At 40.9% G+C, this 25,705-nt stretch overlaps 1 protein-coding gene across 2 annotated transcripts in view; it reads right to left on the bottom strand.

Moving 5' to 3' along the window:
• Window positions 1-9,415: 9,415 nt before the first annotated feature.
• The window catches only part of LOC126456838 (androgen-induced gene 1 protein-like), a 212,364-nt gene continuing 196,074 nt past the window's right edge, over window positions 9,416-25,705 (bottom strand). For both annotated transcript variants that reach the window (XM_050092646.1, XM_050092647.1), the window contains exons 2-5: window positions 23,257-23,394; window positions 20,491-20,708; window positions 20,197-20,348; window positions 9,416-10,189 (exon numbers count right to left, since the gene is read on the bottom strand). In XM_050092646.1, coding sequence (XP_049948603.1) covers window positions 10,140-10,189; window positions 20,197-20,348; window positions 20,491-20,708; window positions 23,257-23,394 — 558 coding nt within the window. In that variant the 3' untranslated portion in view covers window positions 9,416-10,139. The remainder of the gene's footprint in view (window positions 10,190-20,196; window positions 20,349-20,490; window positions 20,709-23,256; window positions 23,395-25,705) is intronic.

Here is a 25,705-nt window from a genome sequence, read left to right as displayed (position 1 = left end):
AATCTTCTTTATACATGCGATGGTACATCAACCATGGGAAATGGGGAAAGATTTCATTTTTTGTAACTGTGCTCACAATCAATCCATAAAAATGTGAACTTTTCATTCTGTGTGATAATATCCCATCAAACATGAAAAGAGAAGTATAGTGTATTCGTTAACAGAAGTTTTATATTTTTTCTACATGTTATTTACTTTGTTTTCATTTCCCTTATGAAAACACTACCATAATACCAACTAATCCATGGATAAGATCTGTTTGTACGTTAATTGTGTTGTAAGTAAATGAGTATAAATGATTAATTAATATAATGCCATTTGTAGTTTACCAGCAGTTCAGTTCATTCCAAAACATGTACAGTAAATGAGAACTTATTAGTCACAGCTTGTAATATACTGGAGCTTATATTCTTGCAAAGGCAACATAATCTGGTCATAAGAAATTTTATGTGACATGTATACAATCAGAGAGATACTGCTTTCCATACTTAAACCCAACAGTGATTGTAGAAGCATGTCTAGAGGTTAGTTGCGTTTACCAGGATTTGCCAGAGGCACACCATATTTGCCAAACCCAAACTGAGCCACTGCCAGTTTGGCTCCCCAACAGCCTCAACATGCAGCACCACTTAATGAGCTTGTGTACCTCTTGGTATAAAATGGAATGAGAATTACTCTATATTGTGATACATTGCCAGACATGCCACAAGGTTCTGTACTACATCCTCCACCTGATTTTGTAGTTGAATTAATTTCCACTTTTGTAGTTGATTTAATTTTTGATGAACAAATTTTACAGACAATTGATTAACTTGTTAACTGAAATGATTCAGGTATGCAATATCCAGATGAAGTCACTCATTAACGATTAGATCCCTAAGGCTATCAGACTGTGGGGATGTTTACTACTACGCTTCACTCACCAATGCAAATAGTCCCAGACATTTCTACGGGATTAAAACCAGGTGGTTTGATGAACCAATTAATGTGCGATAGGATGCCCAAGCATGAGGGTTGGAACTTACATAGGGGCAACTATTTATTCACAACTGATACAAAAGAGTTACATGTTTGCACCTGTTACTGTCCTTCAAAGTAGTCACAAGCATTGCATAGAACCTGTTGCCAGCGATGTGGAAGGCATAGTATACCGTTGGCAGAGCCTGTTCAGTTGATGGTGCAAATAGAGTGTTCTACTGTCAGTAGAATCTCTGGAGCAGTTCTGAAGCGAATGCCACAAAGTGGTTTCTTCATCTTCGGAATCAAATCAGAGTCAGAAGGACTTAAGTTCGGGGAGTATGGTGTATGGTACAGTACTTCCCAGTCTCATCGACCAAACAGAGCAGCCACAGCTTGCGCTGTATGTGTCCGCATATTGTCATCCAAAATGATGGGTGGGTTGCACAGGAAATGTCGCCGCTTCTTTCACAAAGCTGGTCACAGTTGATGCTTCAAAAATGAACAGTAATACTGAACACTGATGGTCTGCCATGGAGGAATGAATGTAATGCATTAGGATAACACCATCACAGCCATACACGAGAATCACTATAACTTTCACCATACTGGGGCTCTGACACACTTTCGACTTTCTTGGCGACCCATAATGACGCCATTCGTTGGATTGGCATTCCAGTTTTGGCTCGTACGATGTGGCCCATGTCTCCTCCAGTGCTAAGATATGGTGTAAGACAGCATCTCCTTTGTGCTCATAGTGCTCCAACTACTTCTGAGCAGTGTCATAACACATCCATTTCTGCATTTCCGTCAAGTCATGCAGAACCCATTGTGATGCAATTTTTCGAATGCCCTAGCATTCCTTTAGGATGCAAAGCACAATCATATGTGCTAACTCAGTTTCGTGGGCAAGCTCACGAATCGTGGGCATGTCCAAATATGATAGATCCTGTCTGCCATTCTATCATGTCTTGACATTGATTCATCCTCATGACTAGCTAGCACTCAGCTCTCGGCACTTCACTGCCATGAGTTGTATCAACAATGGAGGGTCACATGGCCACTTGGTTTGAGTTCTGAGCAATGTACTGTCCACTAACGCGGCAACAGCATAAACGTCTTCTTTAGAGATGCTAGGACGACCTGCCCAATGCATGTCTGCCGCAGTTTGCCGACCTTTGTTGAATGCTTGACCCAATGTGCCACTGCTCTGTAAGGTAATGCCAATTCCCTGCACACCTCTTGAAGGCCTTGATGACACTGTCACGCTGTATGACCTCTAGCACATTCAATCTTGATCCAACTCTGTCGTTCCTGTTTCAAAAACATAGTGACACCATTATGTTAGACCACTCACTCACAAGTGACTGTGTTTCTCTCAATTGTGCACACGCCGGTGATGTGGGATGGGTGAGTCCATTTGCTCGGAAGTAAGGTAGGTATGTCAACAACATGTGCTATCAGTGAAAATAGTAGAGTCCATTGTATACTGTCTCCACAACAGCGTTGCCACTATTTAAGTTCCAACCTACGTATTTATCATACCAGGAATGTACTATCTTTGAGATGGTAGTGTCCACATCATACTCGTAATTAAGATGTAGAGGAAAGGGCAACTAGATATCCAAGTTTATGTTCTCGGTGACTTAAACGACTGGGCCCAAGTCATGATGTCAAAAACACTTCCAGAACATCACAGGACCATATCTGACCTGAACTACACCCACCACCCACTGCATGTAAAATGTCTCATTGTGCAATCAGTGCACTCTACTCCTTTCATAACGTAAAAAGAAAAAAAGAAAAAGAAAAAGAAAAGGAAGCAGTTCATTGGACCACACTACGTGCCTGCAGACAACTGCAGATCCACTTTCAGTGTTGTTTGTCCCATTGAAGACTTGCAGCTTTAATTATTGCTGGGAGCTATGGCCTTTTGCAAGGGACCTGACTCCAACTGTCCTTTGCAAGTAGTTCCATTCACAATATTCGGTCAGAAACTGGTAGAGGTGAATGGGCGTTGACAGACAGCCGCAGTTCTTGAATGGTTTGTAACTGATTCTTATTGACAAGGTGTGTCACTCATCTCTTTTTCTTATCATTTATGATACTTTTATAATCACTACTCTTATGCCATATTGTCTGGATGTGAGTGGAACATAATTCTTTGTTGAAATAATGGACAGCCCCTGTTGATAATTCAAAAAATTAAACTTCATTCACACTGTGGCCGTGCGCATGTCCAAATATGATAGATCCTGTCTGCCATTCTATCATGTCTTGACATTGATTCATCCTCATGACTAGCTAGCACTCAGCACTTGGCACTTCACTGCCATGAGTTGTATCAACAATGGAGGGTCACATGGCCACTTGGTTCGAGTACTGAACAACATACAGTGATTTAAGTGAACAGTGCGCTCTTTTCAGGGGGTACTAGTATTTTTACCAGGTGAGCTTAGTTCCCCAGATAAAATGAGCAGCTAACTTTCTTTTTTTATGAGGCCAAGAAATTATATGATTTTAACGAAGTGAAAAACAGAATAATGAACTGCCACAAGAATATTGATAGGTGACTTACACTCACTAAAATGATGGTTTTTATAAATGAAAACTAATCACTGGAGTACAAAAACTACTTACATGTGTTTATCCAATCCTAAAAATGAGGAAACAAGAGAATAACAGAAAATTGACCGTCAAAAGTCTTCCACACATACTAGTGCACTTACCCACAGGGATCCAGTGTGGGCTATAATCATTGTGTGGTGGTGAAACTTGGTAGATAATCTAATGCATTAAAAAAAAAAGTTCAATTTTGGCTACTAGGTGAAAATCTAGATTTACCCTGTCTGTATGAAGGATGTCATACCATGTTCTCATTTGACAAGCCATAATGTGACTGAATGGTATGTTGCTGTGTACTGTTAATGAAACTGTTTAGCATAAGTGGCAGCAATTGCAGTGCTGCATTGAGAGAGTATTGCTGACTGAAAAGTCTCAGGAGAGGCCCAATGTCATTAAATGGTTTAAAGAAGAATTAATGAAATTATAAAACGTGGGTGACCTTGGCATGGCACCTGGAAGAGGGACAATGATCAGAATGATGATGAAGATGACGATGATGGTATTTAGTTTGTTGGGCACTCATGTGTGGTTATCAGTGTCTGTACAAAATCCCAATCTTTTCACAATCCAGTCTCGCCACTTTCCCGAATGATGATGAAATGATGACACAAACACCCAGCCCTGGGTGGAGAAAAAAGTCCCCCTGAAAGAGGAAAATGTCTAGCACAGTGCCAGTTACTGATCAGGTTGCTGTCAGTGTTGCTGTCACTGACAATGCAGCACATGTCCTAGAGAGTGCTAGTGCTCATACTGCATCACGAGAATTATCCATCACATGGTGAACAGTATGGCAAATTTTGTGGCCTATTTTACACTGATATCGGTACAAGATCCATACAGTGCAGCAACTGAAACCTCATGATGTGCAGCAATGTCAGTGTCTGTAATGGATCAAAGTTGATGACGTGGCTGGCTAATATTCTGGGGAGTGACAAGGCTCATTTTACATTACATTGTGCACCGAATACATAGAACTACTGTTAAACTGTGTGTTGTGTACGAAGAGCTATTGCACACCCAATATGTGACTGTATGGTATGGATTTACAAGCACTTTTATTGTTGGTCGATTCTTCTTTGCAGAGAATACACCCAGAAGGCCTGACAGGTGTACCATGATGTCTGCACATTGTGGAGACCGCCTTGTACACCATGTGATTCCTCTTTTAGAATGGTGCAACTGTGTGGAAACCACTATTTTCATGTAAAGTGGGGCAGTACCTCATGTCGTTCACCTAGTAAAAGATCTGCTTAATGCAACCTTCCATGAACGTGTTACCTCCAGAAGTTTTCCAGATGCATGACCTACAAGATCATCTGAGCTGAACCCATGTGACTTTTTACTCTGATTGTATCTAAATAAAGACATTTACTGGAGACACATTCAGTTTGTACCAGATCTGGCGGCCAGTATATAGGAACATGTTGCTTATATTCCACCAGAACTGTTGTGATCAACTTTTTTTTTTTTTTTTTTTTTTTTTTTTTTTTCGGCTGGAGCATGTTGCCAACATCTCTGGTGCTCATAAGTCATACTGAACAAATTATATAAGTGGCAGCTAATAATGAAAGCAAGATTATGCCTTTCTCACTTGTTTGATCTTTTCTGCCCATTTCCTGTTCCTAATCCATCACATACGGAAACTGTTCCAAACATCTTTCTTGCATTCACAGTGCTAGGTTCAAACCTGGTGGCCAAAAATGGAACTAATTTTTGCACCTTAAATTGGTTCTCCATTAACACATTAGAATATCTAACTAGTTTTGCTGCCATATGAAAATTACAACCCACATTTGATCTCTGTGAATAGCTGCACTTTTAATTATGATGAGTCCAAGATGGTGATTAGCCAGAATTCAAGACAATTTCCTTGTGGTGACCTTGAGAGTGTTCACTGAACTGCCTGAGGACATAAATCTACTACACTGTCCAGTCATATTAATGTAGCCTTGTAACAAAGTACTGGATAATCACATTTTGCAGCATGGCCCACTGTGAGTTGTGGAGGAAGAGGGGGAGGTTCTGGAAGGTACCAATAGGGATATGAAGCCATGCTGAGTCCCATGTTGTGGCCACCTGTGCTAGGTTTCTCATAGCACAAGCATGATCCCACAGATTTTTGATTGGGTTTAAATCCGCGGAGTTTGGTGAACAAGGGTTTACAGTACACTTATCGTGGTGATCTTTAAAGCAGAGCACATACAATGCGAGCTATGTGACATGTTGCATCATCCCACTGGTAGATGCCATTGTGCTGGGGGATAAAAAAAAGTGCGTGTATGGGTGGACACGGTCCCTAAGGATATATGCATACTTGTGATGATCCATTGTGCCTACCATAATGATGAAATCACCCAGGGAAGGCCATGAAAACATTCCCCAGACCATAACATGCCCTCCTCTGGCCTGGATTGTTCCCACAATCCAACTTCCATCTGTCTGATGGACAATTAAAACACGATTCATTTGAGAAGGCCACCTGTTGCCATTCAGTGGATGTCTTGCTGAGGTACTGGCATGCAAATTTAAGTTTTCATCGCAGAGGAACAGCAGTCAGCAAGGGTGCCTGAAACAGACACCTGCTATGGAGTCCCATAGGCAGCAACATTCACTGAATACTTATCAGCCCTTTGGTTCACATGGGTGGCCAGTTCAGCAGTTTCACATCTATTCGCATGTACACATCATCGCAGGTATTGTTCCCCCCTGTCATCTGTGGCTCTTGGTGCATCACAGTTGCCTCAACACTGGTTTTGGGAAGCGTCATTTCGCCATGCACAGTGTGCGTTAACAGTGATATCATACAGACAGTTCACAAACTGAAGCCGTCTTGGAAATTCTTACACGCTTGGCCTGAAAGCCAATTTATCATGCCCGCTCTAAAGACAGATGAATGGCTCCATTTCTGCATTACAATGACTGCCCTGTTTACTACATCCCCAACATGCTTTACATACCCTCCCTCTTAGTGCTGGCACTGGCTATCTGTGAATGATTAATGCACGATGACACTGAACATAGGTAGTGGTCACATTAATGTGACTGGACGATGTATGACTGGAGTAGATAGAGCTAAAATGTCACGAAAGACAAGACCACAATCATTATACATGACACGTTTTTTAGTGATAACTTAAAGGATTACCTGGTTCATGATGTAGCACCAAGACAGTATATACTTTGGTTAAAATAACTTTGTGACTGACAGTTCAGCAAGCCAAGTTGTAGCACTGAGCCACCAGTCACTCAGTTCTTTCTGTTGTGACTGGCCGATCTTTCAAAGTGCCGCCGCGCAGTTACGTACATCCTCTACATGCGGCGCTGTCTGCCAGCCATGCAGCAGCAGCGCCACCTAAGCGGCCAGCCAGCCAGCGGCTGCTAGACTCGAACTCAGTTATGATTGGACTGTTAAAGTGTACACACGTCTTACTCTGTTATTTGATCTGTGACTTTCATGTATTGCATTTTCCTTGAAATATATTAGTTCAACTTGAACTTATAACAACTGGCGAAGAGGATGGGAGTTTTCTTTTCCATCGTTGACCCACATGTTTCCATGGCTACTTTAGAGCAACTATTGCAAGGTCACATAGAACAGCAAACGTTTCTCACAAATGTGATTCATGATTTCGTCGTGGCATCAAATGCAGGGCATCTCTCATCGTTGTCTCTACCTCCTTTTCCTCCTTACGACGGACGAGACGGCCCAAGACTGGTCTGATTACGAAAAACATCTTCGACAGCACTTCTTGGCATTTCATGTCATGGACGAACAAACATGTAAGTCTCTGTTACTTTCATGGATTTCAAGTCTAATGTATCGGTTGTTGTCGCAATTGGCTCCTTTGAAAGATCGGCGAGTCACAACACTTTCTCAAGTACCACATGCTTACTATATTATCAGTTTTGCAGGTACACACACATAGCCTTGCCAACATAGATGACTTGAAATGTCCTCTGCCACATCATTGCATCAATTATGAAGTTTTATCAGCATCTACTGTTGCTGAAATGTAGATATAATAAGTTGGAGGAAAAACCCTTGGTCATTATTGTAAGCAAGTCTAACACTGTGTGTGTGTGTGTGTGTGTGTGTGTGTGTGTGTGTGTGTGTGTGTGTGATCTAATTTTGACAAAGACATTACCGGCTGAAAGCAATATTTGTGACAGTCTTTTTGTTGTGCCTATCTGCGACTCAGCATCTCCACTATGTGGTGAGTAGCAAGCAACTTTCCTTTTCACAATACTGTAACCAAGTCAGGAGTTAATAGTACTCACTTGTTTGAATACATCAGGTAAAAAGTGAGATGAATAAAGATTGAGGGCTTGAGAATAATTATAAGAAACTGGAAGGACTGAAAATGAGTAATTAAACATGTACGTCAGAATTTTACTTTACATTACTGCCCTCAAAAACATTAATTTCATTTTTCAGGCTAGGATGACAGAAGTTAAGCTGATTTGCATTGTTAATCAAGTCTTAATATGTCAGTCTGGCACTGGGATTGTGATTAATGACCAGCATCATGCTGGGAGTTCGCTGACCCTGAAGATCTACACAAAGATGATTGGGCGGTGAGTTCAACCACCAACAGGCCGCAATGCTTACTGTTCTGGAGGCAAATGGTGGTGCAAATCAACTTGAGAAGGACACACTGTGTACTCACAGTTTATACGATTAACGTGCATTATTCTGTGAGGTAAGCTTCAGGTACTGTTTGGAACAAATGTTTGAATTTGCTGCAAAATAAGAGGTTTGTAAATTAGATATCATGACTTGTTGAAAGGACTTCCTCAGAGTACCCAAGTTCCAATTTGCATTCCTTGTTTCTTTTTTATTATCTATCTCATACCAACCCAGTACTATCTGAGTGTTGACCTATGTTCTTCTGCAATATATTATATATATATAATATTTCCCAAACAGTGAGAAGTAAATGTATTTAATAGTTTGAAGTTAGACTAAACCAGGAATTCAAACTGATCTATAGCTTCATCAGTCAACCCTAGAAGTTTAATGCACTGTCTCTCTTATGGATCACCATAAAATGTGCTCTTAACCTCTCTATTTTAAAATGTAAACTGGTACTCTTTCAAGAATTTTACCTCAGCATCATTGTAGACTCAGAATTTCATGGAAAAATAAGAGGTATGGACTCAGGCCCAAGCAAATCACACCCCAGAAATGTTCTCTATAAATGCAGAATACTAAAAAACATGGAGTTAATTACAACATTGTGCAATTTACTACTTTCGTCCTGCAAATGTTCTTTGACCTAGTTATTTTTTCAAATTTCACATGTTTGGGCTTTCACACTCCAGTACTTCTTAATCTTACCCTCTTAACACAATGCCTTATATGATGATTAGGCAGGTCAACTACCAAAGATAATACTTCAGTAAATTTGTGTTGTGCAACCATTTCAGTGGGAGAAAGTGTTGGTAGTTACGTTCCTCACTCTGTAATCACAAGTGCAGTTTAAATAATACTGAAGACATTCTGAAAGTGTAAATAGTTTCTATATGCAGTATCTAGAAGTTTTATTTCATATCTTTTTAAAAATTTTCTCTTAACTTTTACAAACATTGATACAGGTATGCACTTCCATCAGTATAAGCCTAGTCTTTAATGCGAATAATTGCATTGGAACTGTCAGAAGAACAAACAATTTTATTATATAGAAAAAGTAATTTCCTTTGCCTGATAACCAAAGCCATATGCCAACTGTATTTTCTTCATCTCACAGCATGGCTGTTATAAAGTAAAGGGAAGTTTATAAGTGTAGTTTAGTAATATGTGAGAGATATAAATGTTGTACATGTGTGTAAGACAGATTTTTGATGTGAAATTTAATGCTCACACTGTATAAAACTTTTCTTTTACATTAACAGAAGTAATAAAAAATAATCACAAGCTTTAGTAAGACTTTTATTTTTAATAACTGAGTTTTTCACAGGCCAAATACTGTTTTGTACAGTAGTAAGTATTGTAGCATTAGAAGTTTTGGAACAAATACTTTTTGCAACTGTTTTTATGTAAATTAGAAGTGGTAGCAGTAACCATCTGACAATTGCTTTAAAACATTTCATTATCAATTAATTATAAGATGCTATCAGGCTAAGTAAAAAGCACATATTTGCTCGTATTTCAAAAAATTATTATTATTTTACATATGTCTATAAACATGCTACTGTTGTTGATATGATTGTCACATTTTGGCTCTCTTTAAATTGTTTTGCTCGAAAGATCCAGTATGTTAAAATTGATCAAATTTCTACAACTGAAACAACTGCAAGTCAAGTCAGACTTTGTCCCAGTGCTTTCCTTTCCTTCGTGTTTACAGTTTACGTGCCAACAGGCTTTTTTCAGTTTTCTCTAATTCTATTGTCAGTAACAATTTATGTATAATAGTACACCCTTAAATATTAAGGATGAAAAATAACAATACATTTTATTTCTCAGTATGTTCAACAGTACAAAATTAAGTATTTTGATGATGATATTTTGAACATTGACGAGATGATGAAATGGAGACAATGTGGTTAAGCTGCCAAGGTTATTTTTTCTTCATTTTTCTTGTCTTCTGACCTTCTGCAACCTCACTTTCTGAAAAACAGATTGAAAACTAATGACTTACAGGCATTTTTTAGAAGTTCTATCAACAGTGAGAATTTTATTTGCATAATTTCACAGAAACCCATTTGATAAAAATTTAATAAAGAGACTGAAAACAATACAGACATGGTATATTAATGTCAGAAAAACATACATTGAAGATTGACAATGACAGATTTGATGTTTATCACGAAGATAATTATGCATGCACAGATAGTTATTCTGTCTTAAAACCTCAAAAGTGATTTTTTTTATCTTACAGTTCATCCTGAGCTTACACAAATAGTATCAATACCAGTTTTGAGCTCATGGTACGTCATTACTAGATTGACTTAAGGCTGAAATAAATAATTTAATGAAATTCGGAACTGTCTGTCCACCTTTTAAAATACATAAAGTATAGCATGAAAGTGATGGGCACTAAAGAGAGTTCCTTGTTTCTGCTTAGGATCAGCACTATCACAGGGACATTAGCCAGTAGTGATGGTTCACTGTAATAATCTACCCATAGCTGCACATGCCTCTCTCTCTTACTTACCCCAAATTTAATGGTAGGCTACATGAATTACACTTAATTTCAGGAAACTACCATGTTCAGTCCTTCAGTTACAAACAGTACACAGCAAATGTTTTAAAACAAATGGTATGATTTACAGGGAAGTTAAATTTTAATGAGAGCTGCCTGTTCATATTTTATTTACACTGACTGATGTTTGTTATAGCATGCCGTACATCTGGAATTATCTAGCCCTTTGTTTTATTTGCAATGATGTACTCTATGAGAATTACTCTTTCTGCTAAATCAGAAACCATAAAATATTTAGACTCGCATTCGGGAGGACGACGGTTCAATCCCGTCTCCGGCCATCCTGATTTAGGTTTTCCGTGATTTCCCTAAATCGTTTCAGGCAAATGCCGGGATGGCTCCTTTGAAAGGGCACGGCCGATTTCCTTCCCCATCCATCCCTAACGCGAGCTTGCGCTCCGTCTCTAATGACCTCGTTGTCGACGGGACGTTAAACACCACTAACCTAACCCATAAAATATTTAAGCTTAATGTCATATTTCATTGGTGAAATAAAAACTCTGACCCTACCAAGTAGAATAGCATCCCAACAATGACAAGATGATCATAAATGTCTCCCAGCTCAGACTGGACAAGAATGGGGAATGACGTCAGCATCAGCCTTCTCAAAGCAACCATCCTCTCACTTTAAGTACTTTCAAGAACACACTAAACCAAAACTCTTCACTCCTGAATCAGTTCCATTATCTCAAACATTCTGTCACCTAAGTTTTAATTTCACAGACGATAGCAGAAAATGTAGACTTCTTTACATATTAAACACACTTTTCATGTAACATATTTTGAAATAATATATAAAAACAAAGATGAGGTGACTTACCGAACGAAAGCGCTGGCAGGTCGACAGACACACAAACAAACACAAACATACACACAAAATTCAAGCTTTCGCAACAAACTGTTGCCTCATCAGGAAAGAGGGAAGGAGAGGGAAAGACGAAAGGAAGTGGGTTTTAAGGGAGAGGGTAAGGAGTCATTCCAATCCCGGGAGCGGAAAGACTTACCTTAGGGGGAAAAAAGGACAGGTATACACTCGCACACATGCACATATCCATCCACACATACAGACACAAGCAGACATATTTAAAGACAAAGAGTTTGGGCAGAGATGTCAGTTGAGGCAGAAGTGTAGAGGCAAAGAAGTTGTTGAAAGACAGGTGAGGTATGAGTGGCGGCAACTTGAAATTAGCGGAGATTGAGGCCTGGCGGATGACGAGAAGAGAGGATATACTGAAGGGCAAGTTCCCATCTCCGGAGTTCGGATAGGTTGGTGTTGGTGGGAAGTATCCAGATAACCCGGACGGTGTAACACTGTGCCAAGATGTGCTGGCTGTGCACCAAGGCATGTTTAGCCACAGGGTGATCCTCATTACCAACAAACACTGTCTGTCTGTGTCCATTCATGCGAATGGACAGTTTGTTGCTGGTCATTCCCACATAGAATGCATCACAGTGTAGGCAGGTCAGTTGGTAAATCACGTGGGTGCTTTCACACGTGGCTCTGCCTTTGATCGTGTACACCTTCCGGGTTACAGGACTGGAGTAGGTGGTGGTGGGAGGGTGCATGGGACAGGTTTTGCATCGGGGGTGGTTACAAGGATAGGAGCCAGAGGGTAGGGAGGGAGGTTTGGGGATTTCATAGGGATGAACTAACAGGTTACGAAGGTTAGGTGGACGGCGGAAAGACACTCTTGGCGGAGTGGGGAGGATTTCATGAAGGATGGATCTCATTTCAGGGCAGGATTTGAGGAAGTCGTATCCCTGCTGGAGAGCCACATTCAGAGTCTGGTCCAGTCCCGGAAAGTATCCTGTCACAAGTGGGGCACTTTTGTGGTTCTTCTGTGGGGGATTCTGGGTTTGAGGGGACGAGGAAGTGGCTCTGGTTATTTGCTTCTGTACCAGGTCAGGAGGGTAGTTGCGGGATGCGAAAGCTGTTTTCAGGTTGTTGGTGTAATGATACAGGGATTCCGGACTGGAGCAGATTCGTTTGCCACGAAGACCTAGGCTGTAGGGAAGGGACCGTTTGATGTGGAATGGGTGGCAGCTGTCATAATGGAAGTACTGTTGCTTGTTGGTGGGTTTGATGTGGACAGACGTGTGAAGTTGGCCATTGGACAGGTGGAGGTCAATGTCAAGGAAAGTGGCATGGGATTTGGAGTAGGACCAGGTGAATCTGATGGAACCAAAGGAGTTGAGGTTGGAGAGGAAATTCTGGAGTTCTTCTTCACTGTGAGTCCAGATCATGAAGATGTCATCAATAAATCTGTACCAAACTTTGGGTTGGCAGACTTGGGTAACCAAGAAGGCTTCCTCTAAGTGACCCATGAATAGGTTGGCATACAAGGGGGCCATCCTGGTACCCATGGCTGTTCCCTTTAATTGTTGGTATGTCTGGCCTTCAAAAGTGAAGAAGTTGTGGGTCAGGATGAAGCTGGCTAAGGTAATGAGGAAAGAGGTTTTAGGTAGGGTGGCAGGTGATCGGCATGAAAGGAAATGCTCCATCGCAGCGAGGCCCTGGACGTGCGGAATATTCGTGTATAAGGACGTGGCATCAATGGTTACAAGGATGGTTTCCGGGGGTAACAGATTGGGTAAGGATTCCAGGCATTCAAGGAAGTGGTTGGTGTCTTTGATGAAGGATGGGAGACTGCATGTAATGGGTTGAAGGTGTTGATCTACGTAGGCAGAGATACGTTCTGTGGGGGCTTGGTAACCAGCTACAATGGGGCGGCCGGGATGATTGGGTTTGTGGATTTTAGGAAGAAGGTAGAAGGTAGGGGTGCGGGGTGTCGGTGGGGTCAGGAGGTTGATGGAGTCAGGTGAAAGGTTTTGCAGGGGGCCTAAGGTTCTGAGGATTCCTTGAAGCTCCGCCTGGACATCGGGAATGGGGTTACCTTGGCAAACTTTGTATGTGGTGTTGTCTGAAAGCTGACGCAGTCCCTCAGCCACATACTCCCGACGATCAAGTACCACGGTCGTGGAACCCTTGTCCGCCGAAAGAATGACAATGGATCGGTCAGCCTTCAGATCACGGATAGCCTGGGCTTCAGCAGTGGTGATGTTGGGTGTAGAATTAAGGTTTTTTAAGAAGGATTGAGATGCAAGGCTGGAAGTCAGAAATTCCTGGAAGGTTTGGAGAGGGTGATTTTGAGGAAGAGGAGGTGGGTCCCGCTGTGACGGAGGACGGAACTGTTCCAGGCAGGGTTCAATTTGGATGGTGTCTTGAGGAGTCGGATCATTAGGAGTAGGATTAGGATCATTTTTCTTCGTGGCAAAGTGATACTTCCAGCAGAGAGTACGAGTGTAGGACAGTAAATCTTTGACGAGGGCTGTTTGGTTGAATCTGGGAGTGGGGCTGAAGGTGAGGCCTTTGGATAGGACAGAGGTTGTCTACCAACCCAAGTCCAACATAGCCCAGCTGTAACCAACACCTTTTCGCCTTTTTTCATTCCAGATCTCCAGTTACTTTTCCAGTTCACCTTTATCTCTCCCCATATATTTTTATTTTCGTTTTCATTTCACCTCATGTTACACTTTCCACCTTCTAATACCATGTCACCCTCACAACACCCCCACAACGACCCCATTAAGTTTTATTTACATTCCCTCCGCAAACATGCCTTCGCCCTAGCCAGATTACACTCCCATATTCTATTTTCTCAGGCTTGTCTGACATTTGGCATCACCCCCAAAGGCCTCACACTTAAAGTTCCCATCTCTGGCTGCAACCCTTCCTTCCATCAGTCCCTATACCAGTTCCAAACTGAACAATCCATTGCCCTCACCCACCTAATCCTTCACCTACACATCAACTCAGCCAATGAACACACCCGTCAACTCCTATCCTTAATAAAAGTCCTTAATCTTTCCTCTCACACATCCACACCGGCTGTTCAGAGCATCCTCTTACAGGCCAACCGTAAATTAGAACAGCATGCCACCCTCCACCTCAAAAAACTATCCAATCTCCTGGTTTCCCACCTCCGGAAAGGCAACTCACTCACCCTTCACAACCTTTCCAGCAAACCTCAACCTCCTCTCATTGCACACAAACCCAGTCTCTCCCATCTACTCAATCTCCCACTTCCAGCTCCACTCCCTCCAAAACCTCAAAATTCCGATCAACACAATCTGGAACCACAACACCCTAATTCAGTAGTTAACCTTTCCTCCAAACCTCTCTCCCAATCCGAAACCTCTGTCCTATCCAAAGGCCTCACCTTCAGCCCCACTCCCAGATTCAACCAAACAGCCCTCGTCAAAGATTTACTGTCCTACACTCGTACTCTCTGCTGGAAGTATTACTTTGCCACGAAGAAAAATGATCCTAATCCTACTCCTAATGATCCGACTCCTCAAGACACCATCCAAATTGAACCCTGCCTGGAACAGTTCCGTCCTCCGTCACAGCGGGACCCACCTCCTCTTCCTCAAAATCACCCTCTCCAAACCTTCCAGGAATTTCTGACTTCCAGCCTTGCATCTCAATCCTTCTTAAAAAACCTTAATTCTACACCCAACATCACCACTGCTGAAGCCCAGGCTATCCGTGATCTGAAGGCTGACCGATCCATTGTCATTCTTTCGGCGGACAAGGGTTCCACGACCGTGGTACTTGATCGTCGGGAGTATGTGGCTGAGGGACTGCGTCAGCTTTCAGACAACACCACATACAAAGTTTGCCAAGGTAACCCCATTCCCGATGTCCAGGCGGAGCTTCAAGGAATCCTCAGAACCTTAGGCCCCCTGCAAAACCTTTCACCTGACTCCATCAACCTCCTGACCCCACCGACACCCCGCACCCCTACCTTCTACCTTCTTCCTAAAATCCACAAACCCAATCATCCCGGCCGCCCCATTGTAGCTGGTTACCAAGCCCCCACAGAACGTATCTCTGCCTACGTAGATCAACACCTTCAACCCATTACATGCAGTCTCCCATCCTTCATCAAAGACACCAACCACTTCCTTGAATGCCTGGAATCCTTACCCAATCTGTTACCCCCGGAAACCATCCTTGTAACCATTGATGCCACGTCCTTATACACGAATATTCCGCACGTCCAGGGCCTCGCTGCGATGGAGCATTTCCTTTCATGCCGATCACCTGCCACCCTACCTAAAACCTCTTTCCTCATTACCTTAGCCAGCTTCATCCTGACCCACAACTTCTTCACTTTTGAAGGCCAGACATACCAACAATTAAAGGGAACAGCCATGGGTACCAGGATGGCCCCCTTGTACGCCAACCTATTCATGGGTCACTTAGAGGAAGCCTTCTTGGTTACCCAAGTCTGCCAACCCAAAGTTTGGTACAGATTTATTGATGACATCTTCATGATCTGGACTCACAGTGAAGAAGAACTCCAGAATTTCCTCTCCAACCTCAACTCCTTTGGTTCCATCAGATTCACCTGGTCCTACTCCAAATCCCATGCCACTTTCCTTGACGTTGACCTCCACCTGTCCAATGGCCAACTTCACACGTCCGTCCACATCAAACCCACCAACAAGCAACAGTACCTCCATTATGACAGCTGCCACCCATTCCACATCAAACGGTCCCTTCCCTACAGCCTAGGTCTTCGTGGCAAACAAATCTGCTCCAGTCCAGAATCCCTGTATCATTACACCAACAACCTGAAAACAGCTTTCGCATCCCGCAACTACGCTCCCGACCTGGTACAGAAGCAAATAACCAGAGCCACTTCCTCGTCCCCTCAAACCCAGAATCCCCCACAGAAGAACCACAAAAGTGCCCCACTTGTGACAGGATACTTTCCGGGACTGGACCAGACTCTGAATGTGGCTCACCAGCAGGGATACGACTTCCTCAAATCCTGCCCTGAAATGAGATCCATCCTTCATTAAATCCTCCCCACTCCGCCAAGAGTGTCTTTCCGCCGTCCACCTAACCTTCGTAACCTGTTAGTTCATCCCTATGAAATCCCCAAACCTCCCTCCCTACCCTCTGGCTCCTATCCTTGTAACCACCCCCGATGCAAAACCTGTCCCATGCACCCTCCCACCACCACCTACTCCAGTCCTGTAACCCGGAAGGTGTACACGATCAAAGGCAGAGCCACGTGTGAAAGCACCCACGTGATTTACCAACTGACCTGCCTACACTGTGATGCATTCTATGTGGGAATGACCAGCAACAAACTGTCCATTCGCATGAATGGACACAGACAGACAGTGTTTGTTGGTAATGAGGATCACCCTGTGGCTAAACATGCCTTGGTGCACAGCCAGCACATCTTGGCACAGTGTTACACCGTCCGGGTTATCTGGATACTTCCCACCAACACCAACCTATCCGAACTCCGGAGATGGGAACTTGCCCTTCAGTATATCCTCTCTTCTCGTCATCCGCCAGGCCTCAATCTCCGCTAATTTCAAGTTGCCGCCACTCATACCTCACCTGTCTTTCAACAACTTCTTTGCCTCTACACTTCTGCCTCGACTGACATCTCTGCCCAAACTCTTTGTCTTTAAATATGTCTGCTTGTGTCTGTATGTGTGGATGGATATGTGCGTGTGTGCGAGTGTATACCTGTCCTTTTTTCCCCCTAAGGTAAGTCTTTCCGCTCCCGGGATTGGAATGACTCCTTACCCTCTCCCTTAAAACCCACTTCCTTTCGTCTTTCCCTCTCCTTCCCTCTTTCCTGATGAGGCAACAGTTCGTTGCGAAAGCTTGAATTTTGTGTGTATGTTTGTGTTTGTTTGTGTGTCTATCGACCTGCCAGCGCTTTCGTTCGGTAAGTCACCTCATCTTTGTTTTTATATATAATTTTTCCCACGTGGAATGTTTCCTTCCATTATATTGATATTTTGAAATAAGATACACATGCTTCATACTCAGGCTAAAAATGGGAAACTGACTGTTGCAAAGCTAAATAGTAGTGCATTTTGCAGTTACATTAAATATAAAATTATTCTACCAAGTAGCAAAGGAAGAGTTAGTTAAAACACTGGGTTTCTCTGTTACAATAACTAACACAAAGAGTTATATTCAAAACATCTGTTATTCTGTCGCAGTGTTATATAAGTCTGGGAATAGGACAGCTGTGCCTTGATTCGAGCCTAGTTCTCGAGTGCTTCAGCATATTACAATTACCTTCATCATTAAGGAAGAAGTGAATGTGATGGATGTGAGCCCCAAGAATACCGAGTGCCATTTGACTTTACACAGCGTGCAAGATTATTACACTTAATTAAAAAAAAAAAACTGTTTCTATCCATTGTCGCAACCATAAACAGATATAACATTCATACAGCACATTTTATTTATAGCCAGTTGCTAACACCAAAAGTCTATGCAAGTGCAGCTAATTACTGTACATCTTAGAGAGCTACACATCCCAGCTGTTTGTGAAAATATTTTTGTAAATAAAAAGTCTTCAACACTTTCTATGAGAAGTTCATTTTAAAATGTTTGTCCCTTACGCAATCATGTTCTTTCCTCATTTCTCAGATGTACTTTGCATGCAATAACTAAGGGAATAATATGCAATATAGATTACTGTTGTATACAGGGGATCCCTCATAAAACCATTATGTCCCACACCCAAGATTCAAGTAACGATGAACTAACTAAAAAAGAATAGATATTAGTGAAGTTAAAAAACATGTAGTTACCTGTTTATAAGAGATGTTTGAAGTGGTGACCAAGGGCATTTCAAGACAGTGGTGCCACTTCACTGTCAATTAGACTAGAGATGATAAACTGGTACATAAGGTGTACCAGTTTTATGTGGGACACCCAACAGTAATACTCCTACCCAGAAGACAATCATCTAATGACGGCCTGTTACACAATCAACCACCTTTCTTATTCACCAGTAAAAAAATGTAAATGTCATGTGACTAGGGCCTCCCGTCGGGTAGACAGTTTGCCGGGTGAAAGTCTTTCGATTTGACGTCACTTTGGCAACTTGCGTGTCGATGGGGATGAAATGATGATGATTAGGACAACACAACACCCAGTTCCTGAGCGGAGAAAATCTCCAACCCAGCTGGGAATCGAACCCGGGCCCTTAGGATTGACATTCTGTTGTACCGACCACTCAGCTACTGGGGTCAGACTATTCACCAGTACACCTTTCGATGTCTTAGCAGACCTTTCAAGGAACTATAATTATTAAAAATCAATGAACAAAAAAATGATTCCTTCATTCTATCATTCAAACAGATTATCCTCTACCCCCAACTCTACATCATTTTCACCAAAACTGGAGCATTATTAAATAAAGACAAGATATTGCAGACTTAGTACATAAAGAGGAAATGATTCTCTCTCCTTGCTTGTTGACAAAAATCATTTGGATTTATTCACAACCAGTTCCACATTTCAAAAAGCCAGTCTAACCATGTCCATGAATAATATGAAGCATAGGGTGTTTCAGAATAAATGTACAATTTATAAAGCTTTTCAGCATTTATCACATTCAATCTGAAATTGTAAATAATACATCAAATGAAAGACCAATTCAAAAAGTTTTGTTTTTACGCCTGTGTGCAAAGGGGAGAGTGTTCAATGACCACGAGTGATGGACGAATGTGTTGAATTAGTGATAGTCTCACGTGTAACCCCAAGAAATTTGTTCAGAAGGCTAGCCATGAATTAGCCATTCCAGTGATGTCTATGTGGTGACTTAAGGAGACACTTAAAATTATGTCTTTATTGTTTGCAGTTGTTACAAACACGAATGCCTACAGACTACAATTTACGTGGTCATCATTGCAAACAAAATGTTTCTGCATGATAATTTTTTTGGATCGTGACATCTTCCGTGATAAAGCAGTATTTCATCTAAGTGAAAATGTGAGCAAACACTGTGCGCAACTGAGGGTCGGCTAAAGCCCAGAGATGGTACAGTTCCCATGATACTCCCCTGAATTGAATGTTTTTTGTGCCATATCCTGGCAGAAAGTTTATGGGTCTTTCTTTTTTGGTGAAGCAACTGTATGTTTATGTTTAGAACTATGGCTCTTTCCTCAATTTTAAGAAGCTGAAACACAGAACTTTATGTGGCAGCATGATGGTGCACCACCTCACCAGCGTACCTCAGTACATAATTGGTTGAACAGAGCTGTACTCAACTGCTGAATTGGTCTCAAAGGGGGTAGATGACAGCTTGTTTTTCAAGACTTGCACAATCTGAAGCCTTTTGATTTTTACTTTTGGTGGTTCATAAAGAATCTAGTATGTGCCTCTGCTACCTACCATCTGATCTATCTGGCTCTTGTAAGAAAAATCAAATTGCAGTTTCATTTGATGTTTTATTTATAAATCTATGTTTACTGTAATGAACGCTTCAAATATGTTCATTCTGAAGTATCCTGTATTTTGGATGGCTAACCTGACAGATTCAAATCTTGATTTTAAAGAAAATGTTTTGTTACTTACCCCATACTTTATTGTTGAGTACCTCTCCCAGGAAATAGAGCCCAAAAAATAAGAGCATCAGTATGAGGAAAAATACTATTCTCTGGGCAACATTTAGGACACTTAGTACTGGATAGACCCATTCACCTGAGAGGTAGTAAATTATGTGCACCCTGAAAATATACAAATTCAGTATTTGCAGTAAGAACACTGTAAAAAGCACATTATTTCCAAACATATGCAGTTTTAATGTACTGTAAGTGTGAACTTATTAAAGATAAATAAAAGCTACATGATACTGTAATCCTTACTTACCATATAAGATAAACAATTGTGAAAACTGCAAGACCAAGCAAACATTTTGATCTTGATGGATACTTGTGATATGTAGCAACTGTCTCCAACAGTGAGAATACTAATATGTTGGAATGCATTACATGATTGAGCCACCATGGAAAAAATGTATCTGCTGCTTTTGGAAAAACTAGTTCTCTGTCAATTGCATATAGGCTCCAGAAAGTCAAGCATACAAACTAGAAGAGAAATCACAAGGTAAGTAGCATTCAAAAACTAATCTTGCATATATGATCTATCATTAACAATAACCAAGCTTCTCATATACAGCTATCATACTTACTTAAAAATACACAAAAATTGACTATTTAAATTGGTGTTAAGTTCAGTAATAACACACATATATTTATAAGAAATTGTAGCAAATAGTTCTGACCTGGTAGATCAACACACAATTCATGTACAGTGCTATAACTTGTACAAAAATTCAAATTATTCATAATAAAATAAAGTGTATACTATAATAAAGTATATACTTGTGCATAGTAGTAGAATCATATGTGCAAAACGCCTGTAGACTGAGACACTACTAGATTCTAAACTACTAAGCAATGGGCAGAGGACAAAGAAAAGGTGATTTTGTTCTTGCTTTCATGATCTATTATTAAGACCTTTTTGTCTTATTTGTTTTTCATGTCAGTTTACCATTTGCTTGAGTTCTTTCTTCCTTTTACCACCTTTGTTCCATTGCAGCCTTGGTACTAAAGTCTATATTACATGTGACTCACCAAGCTATCCTCCTACCCTGATTCAAGTATTCTGGCATTCCCTTAAGTATCTTAAGTCAAATGCTTGGATGGTCACTCCAGAGGCTGCAGCTAATTCCCACATCATCCTTGTTTGACCATTTAAAAAAATCTTCTGACTGGTTTGATGCAGCCCAGCAAACATTCCTCTCTAGTGCCAACCTCTTCATCTCAGAGTAGCATTTGCAGCTTATGCCCCCAATTATTTGCTGGATGTATTCCAATCTCTGTCTTCCTCTACAGTTTTTACCCTCTACAGTACAGCTCCCTCTAGTACCATGGAAGTTATTCTGTAATGTCTTAACAGATGTCCTACCATGCTGTCCCCCTTTCTTGTCAGTGCTTTCCACATATTCCTTTCCTCATCAATTTTGCAGAGAACCTCCTCACTCCTTACCTTATCAGTCCACTTAATTTTCAACATTCTTCTGTGGCACCACATCCTGAATGCTTCAATTCTCTTCTGTTCCAGTCTTCCTACCATGCAATGCTGTGCTCCAAATGTACATCCTCAGAAATTTCTTCCTCAATTTAAGCCTCAGAACTACAATATTTCTGAACTGGGGTAAAAACTTTATAGTGGACCATAGTAGTGTAACAATCTGACAAAAATATTCTGTCAAAATTTAATTTTCTTGGTTACACAGAGACAATATCATGTCATCTTTCTTACCTACTGTTCCTGTTAGTCATTTATTTCCACTCTGGTAGTCTGAATCTATGGATTTGTTAATAATTATAAAAATGCTAATCATTCACAAACCTAATCAAAGACAATAACAAATAGCAATTGGCATTCACCCATTTGGGTTTATTCAGCTCATCTCTTTTGTCTGTGGGAAAGTTTTTTTAATTTCTACATGCGACAGGGATTCCCCTAACAGAGACATCACATTCAAAAATCAACCTATTATTCATTCAGAAATCTCTTAGAATGTATTAAAAAATGCTTAAAAACCAACAGGGATGCGTTTCAAAATCATATGAATACATGCATTGTATGCTAGGCACTCTGTGGAAAAAGGTTTTTTTCTTCAAGAATATGAATTTGGCACCCCTGAAATTGCTGCCTGGGGCAGATATCCTGGTTTGCCCCACCCCACCCTCCTGCCTTCCCTCTCCCCCGTTCCCAGATCTGGGCCTGACTAATAGACTTCTTTTGGCCAGAAATGCTTTTTTTTTCCAGTGCTAGTCTGTTTCTTATGTCCTTCTTGCTCTACCTGTCATGTGCTACTTTGCTGCACAGGTAGCAAAATTCCTTAAGTTCATATGCTTCATAACCACCAATTGTAATGTTAAATTCCTTGCAGTACTCATTTCTGCTATTTCTCACAGCTTTTATCTTTCTTTGATTTACTCTCAATACGTATTCTATACCCATTAGAATGTTCATTCCATTCAGCACATCATGTAGTAGTACCTCACTTTCATTGAGGATAAAATGTCATCAGGGAATCTTTTCATTGATATCTTTTCACCTTTTATTTTAACACCATCTTGTACCTTCCTTTTACTTCCATAATTGATTCTAAGAAGTAGGGACAAAAGACTGCATCTTTGTCTTAAGCACTGTAGGTAGATTACTTCTTATCATGATCACAAAAAAGAGTATGAAGCTCTAAATTTCCTTGTAGACTGCACTCTTCACCATCATGCCAGATCCCACAGTACCATTCCATTATTAACATCCGTTTCATTCTGTCTGATATCACTTTATCAAGAATGTTTGTTTACACTCCAGTTTACTTTCTAAAAAAGTATCTTTTCCTCTGTATCTTCTCATTTTCTTTGAACAAAGTTACCATTGGTTTAAAAAGCTTGAAATCCTTTTCTGTATGTCACCGTCAGTCTAATGGCAAGCTGAAATTATACATGCTAAATTTTCCTTAATAAAAAAACTCAACTCCATAGCCTCCACAATGTCTTAAATGCAACAAATGTTATCAGTAATATACTAGAGATTATGCAATGATTTACTTACAGTTGAGAGTGGGAAAGCCAAAGACGCCTGAATAAAATCTCTCAGACTCCGAATGAATGGCGTCTTCTTAGGATGAGAGTCATTTGTTCCAATGAGATCATTGATGACACATATTGTGAAGTACACAGTTTGTAACACCTGAAAAGAAGAAGTAGTTAATTATTTGAATCTGAAGATGTGCTCAGGGTGGTAATTTTTTATTGGTGAAATAGTTCTGTCATTAAAGTGAGGAAAACATCTAAAATAGCTGCTTTTAATTCAAATTTAAATTCAAGGAAAATTATAACCACTAAATGTAATTGGCTATTTTACTTCGTGGGACTGTAGCATGTCAAACAGAATGTTACCATGACAGAGCTATTCAGGAAAGTAGCTGTGTCTACTGTACAGTCTAATTGTTTTCTTACTCAGTTGTGCAGTAGAATCCAGTTTTGTAGGCTTTTGCTACAAACTGCTACATAGAAAGATACTGTGATAAGCTTTACCTGTCACCATTAATATACTCTTATTGACAAAATTAGTCTGCCACCTTGACTTGTCTCTTAAATGATTAGTTATGATCCCTAAGTATATTTAGCATTGTCAAATGCTGAAGTTCCCTATTACATGTTCAATGGTTCAATAACTTTAACCAGGTACTTATCATATTCTAACAGATGATAGCTTGTACATCTCGTCTGCCTTTAATACCCTTCAACTTGTAGTGTGTGGTGCACAGCATGTGTTAACTGTGCATAATATAGCCTTGTGCATGTTCAGGGCTTTTAATATCGTTTAAAATTGTGTTACCAGTTAATGATTTAGCCAGATCTTAAGTCATTGCCGAAGGTGGGTGTAAGGGAGACAATCCAGATTTTTACTGACTTTTTAATAGTGGATTTTAAAATATACAATTTCGGTGAAACAGTCCAGTGCTAGCTCTCTCTCTCTCTCTCTCTCTCTCTCTCTCTCTCTCTCTCTCTCTCTCTCTCTCTCTCTCTCTCTCTAATAAAAAGAGGAAAGTGAGGAAGGAAACTGTCTGCGACACAAAAGTTCAATCATCATGGCTTTGACAGAAATAGCGCAATAATTTCGATAACTTATTACTTGGAGAAACTTAATTTAGCTCAAGACTTTTTATATTGTACACTCATGTGCATAAGTAAAAAGGAAGGAAGTAACTGACGCACGATATGTCATTGCCAAGTAACATAGCTTTATAAAATTTTGACTGAAAATAGAAAGAACTGCTGCAATAGAGCACAGAAAGTAACTTCAAGAAAAAAGAAATACGCAATGAGATGAACAAAAATGACACTTTTATTCAAACAACAATTTCGCTGAAGTCATCACGGTTCATGATGGTCCCCTGGCCATTACAAGTGGTGGGACAAGTTTCTTAACAGGGTGTGAGAACACAGATGGCACAGAATTTTCTGCAATGTCCTCCTATGATAGCTGAAAGGGTGCTAAGGAGTTCTTATAGTAGAACATTCAATTGCTCCAGCAATGGAGTTGACATCTGTTGGAGGCATGTGGAGGTGCATGTCGATACATGTGGAGGTGCCGCAATATGTCTGCCCACCGCATCCCACACTTGTTCAGTGGGATTTAAATCGTTTGAACGGGCTGATCAGTCCATTCGCCGAATATCCTCTGTTTGCAAGAGCTCCTCCACTTGCGCCTTTTGATGCATTCGTGCATTGTCATCCGCAAAAGCGAAGTTAGGGCTGAATGCACCCCAGAAGAGACACACGTGGGGAAGAAGAACAGTGTCACAACAACACTGACTGATAAGTGTACCTTCTTCAAATATTTGGGGGTCCCACCTCTCTCCATGAGTGTGCGTCCAGCATTGTCCTACAACATCATTTTGGTGATCTGTGTGTTTTGGTGTGGGGAGGCATAATGTTGCATGAGCGTACTGATCAAGTCTGAAAATGGTACGCTCACCAGTCAACGTTATTGTGACTGTACTCGTTCCTCATGTGCATTCGGCCTTAACTTCATTTTTATGGATGCAGAAATTTAACACATGTCCTCCGCCCCCAGCCATTTGCTTAGGTCGCTAGGCAAGCGGCGCGTGGCCTGTATGGAACATAAATGGTAGTCTTAAAACTTTTTTCCTACATATCTCGGAACATATGAGTTTGCGGACCCCTTGAATGATAATGAAAATGCCCAATTTTCACTTATCTGCCGATGCGGTCAATTTTGAGTTGACTGCGCCCCATGAATCTTAGGGGTGGTTCTCTCAAAAACTGTGTGTGGCGACAGTTACGTGGTAAAAAAAAAAAATCGCAAAAGTAATCGGTGAAATATGAGCTAAATGTGTCCAAGGTCTTCCCTTGATAGAAGTTTAGCTTTTTTGGGCAACTGCGGCAGATCTCTCATAAATCTGCTGGTCTAGGAGTCGGTCATTCACAGCGTTATACTCTCCAACAGTCACCGGTTTATACTACAACATAAA

The sequence above is a fragment of the Schistocerca serialis genome, chromosome 2 (genome assembly GCF_023864345.2).
Source record: "Schistocerca serialis cubense isolate TAMUIC-IGC-003099 chromosome 2, iqSchSeri2.2, whole genome shotgun sequence".
In the NCBI taxonomy this organism is placed as follows: Eukaryota; Metazoa; Arthropoda; class Insecta; order Orthoptera; family Acrididae; genus Schistocerca; species Schistocerca serialis.
This window is presented reverse-complemented; position numbering and strand designations above follow the sequence as displayed.